Source organism: Sinocyclocheilus rhinocerous, unplaced genomic scaffold (assembly GCF_001515625.1).
Source record: "Sinocyclocheilus rhinocerous isolate Xijiao unplaced genomic scaffold, SAMN03320098_v1.1 scaffold6346, whole genome shotgun sequence".
Lineage (NCBI taxonomy): Eukaryota > Metazoa > Chordata > Actinopteri > Cypriniformes > Cyprinidae > Sinocyclocheilus > Sinocyclocheilus rhinocerous.
Window position 1 is genome coordinate 1 of NW_015644383.1, and position 1175 is coordinate 1175.

Consider the following 1175-nt stretch of genomic DNA (forward strand, 5'->3'; position numbering starts at 1 on the left):
GTGTGTAGAGAGCTGGACTGTGGGACGGCTGTAAAAGCAACATATGATGCTCACTTTGGACAAGGATCAGGACCAATTTCAATGGCTTATGTAGAATGTAGTGGATCAGAGACTGCACTGAAAGACTGCAGGTCAGACAGCGAGGAAGCACAGCACTGTAAACATAATCAAGATGCTGGTGTCGTCTGTTCAGGTAAACTGCTCCAAACATCAGCCTGTTATTTCATCACTCTCTTTCATAATTCTCACTCAAGCAATAACATACTTATGCTGGTGTTTACAAACATCACCAAGTAATAACATACTTATGCTGGTGTTTACAAACATCACTATCAATCTTATGAAACAGGCAGTCTGTTTAATTGTTTTGTTCATAATAATATATTCATCCTAATTCCTTATGATCTTAAAATAAACTATGATGAAGAAAATCACCATTAAATATGTCATGTCTTTTGTATATTCAGACAGACTGTCTGACAATCGTATTTATATTGTTTATTTAATGAAATTAAATAATTACGGATGGAAGATAAAATTACATATCTACGGTGAGCGGGAGGGGACATGTTCGGTTTTGTCGCGGCCACGAGATTAACGACATTCTTATGTTTACGAGTTTAATGCGTAAACAACCAACCGTGACCATAGCAACCTGGGTTACGAGTTTAATGCGTAAACAACCCCGCGTGACCATAGCAACCTGGGATTATAAAAAATGGATAAAACATTTTTCTCCATCCCGCAGTCTTGTAAATCCGTTAACTGATCGTGTCTTTTTAGTTAATATTTGTATTTTATAATAATAATAATAATAATTCTTGTATAACTGCAATATAATAATATTATAATAATATTATTACATTAACTGGTTAGGGCTATATTTTTATATTTATTCTTATATATGCTTATTTCCCCTTTCAATTCGTGTATCGTTTTACCCAATTAACGTTCTGTATAATTATGCTAGTAATATTATGCTACCATATATTTTGCAAATAGCTTACTGTAAACGCCTGACAATTAATTCAATAAAGTTTTGACTTTATGATTGTATTTATGCCCATGTGTGATGATAAATGAGTGTGTCGTGTTTTCATTTTTAAATGAAACTACGTGAATGATTAATTCCTCAACGAAACACTATAGTATTTATAATTATGGTCTATTAATTA

The 1175-nt window shown here is 32.9% G+C and overlaps 1 protein-coding gene across 1 annotated transcript in view; it reads left to right on the forward strand.

Annotated features, from left to right (window-relative positions):
• Positions 1-172: 172 nt before the first annotated feature.
• LOC107758319 (scavenger receptor cysteine-rich type 1 protein M130-like) overlaps positions 173-1175 on the forward strand; it is a 5659-nt gene continuing 4656 nt past the window's right edge. Inside the window, exon 1 of the mRNA XM_016576035.1 lies at positions 173-193. Coding sequence (XP_016431521.1) covers positions 173-193 — 21 coding nt within the window. The remainder of the gene's footprint in view (positions 194-1175) is intronic.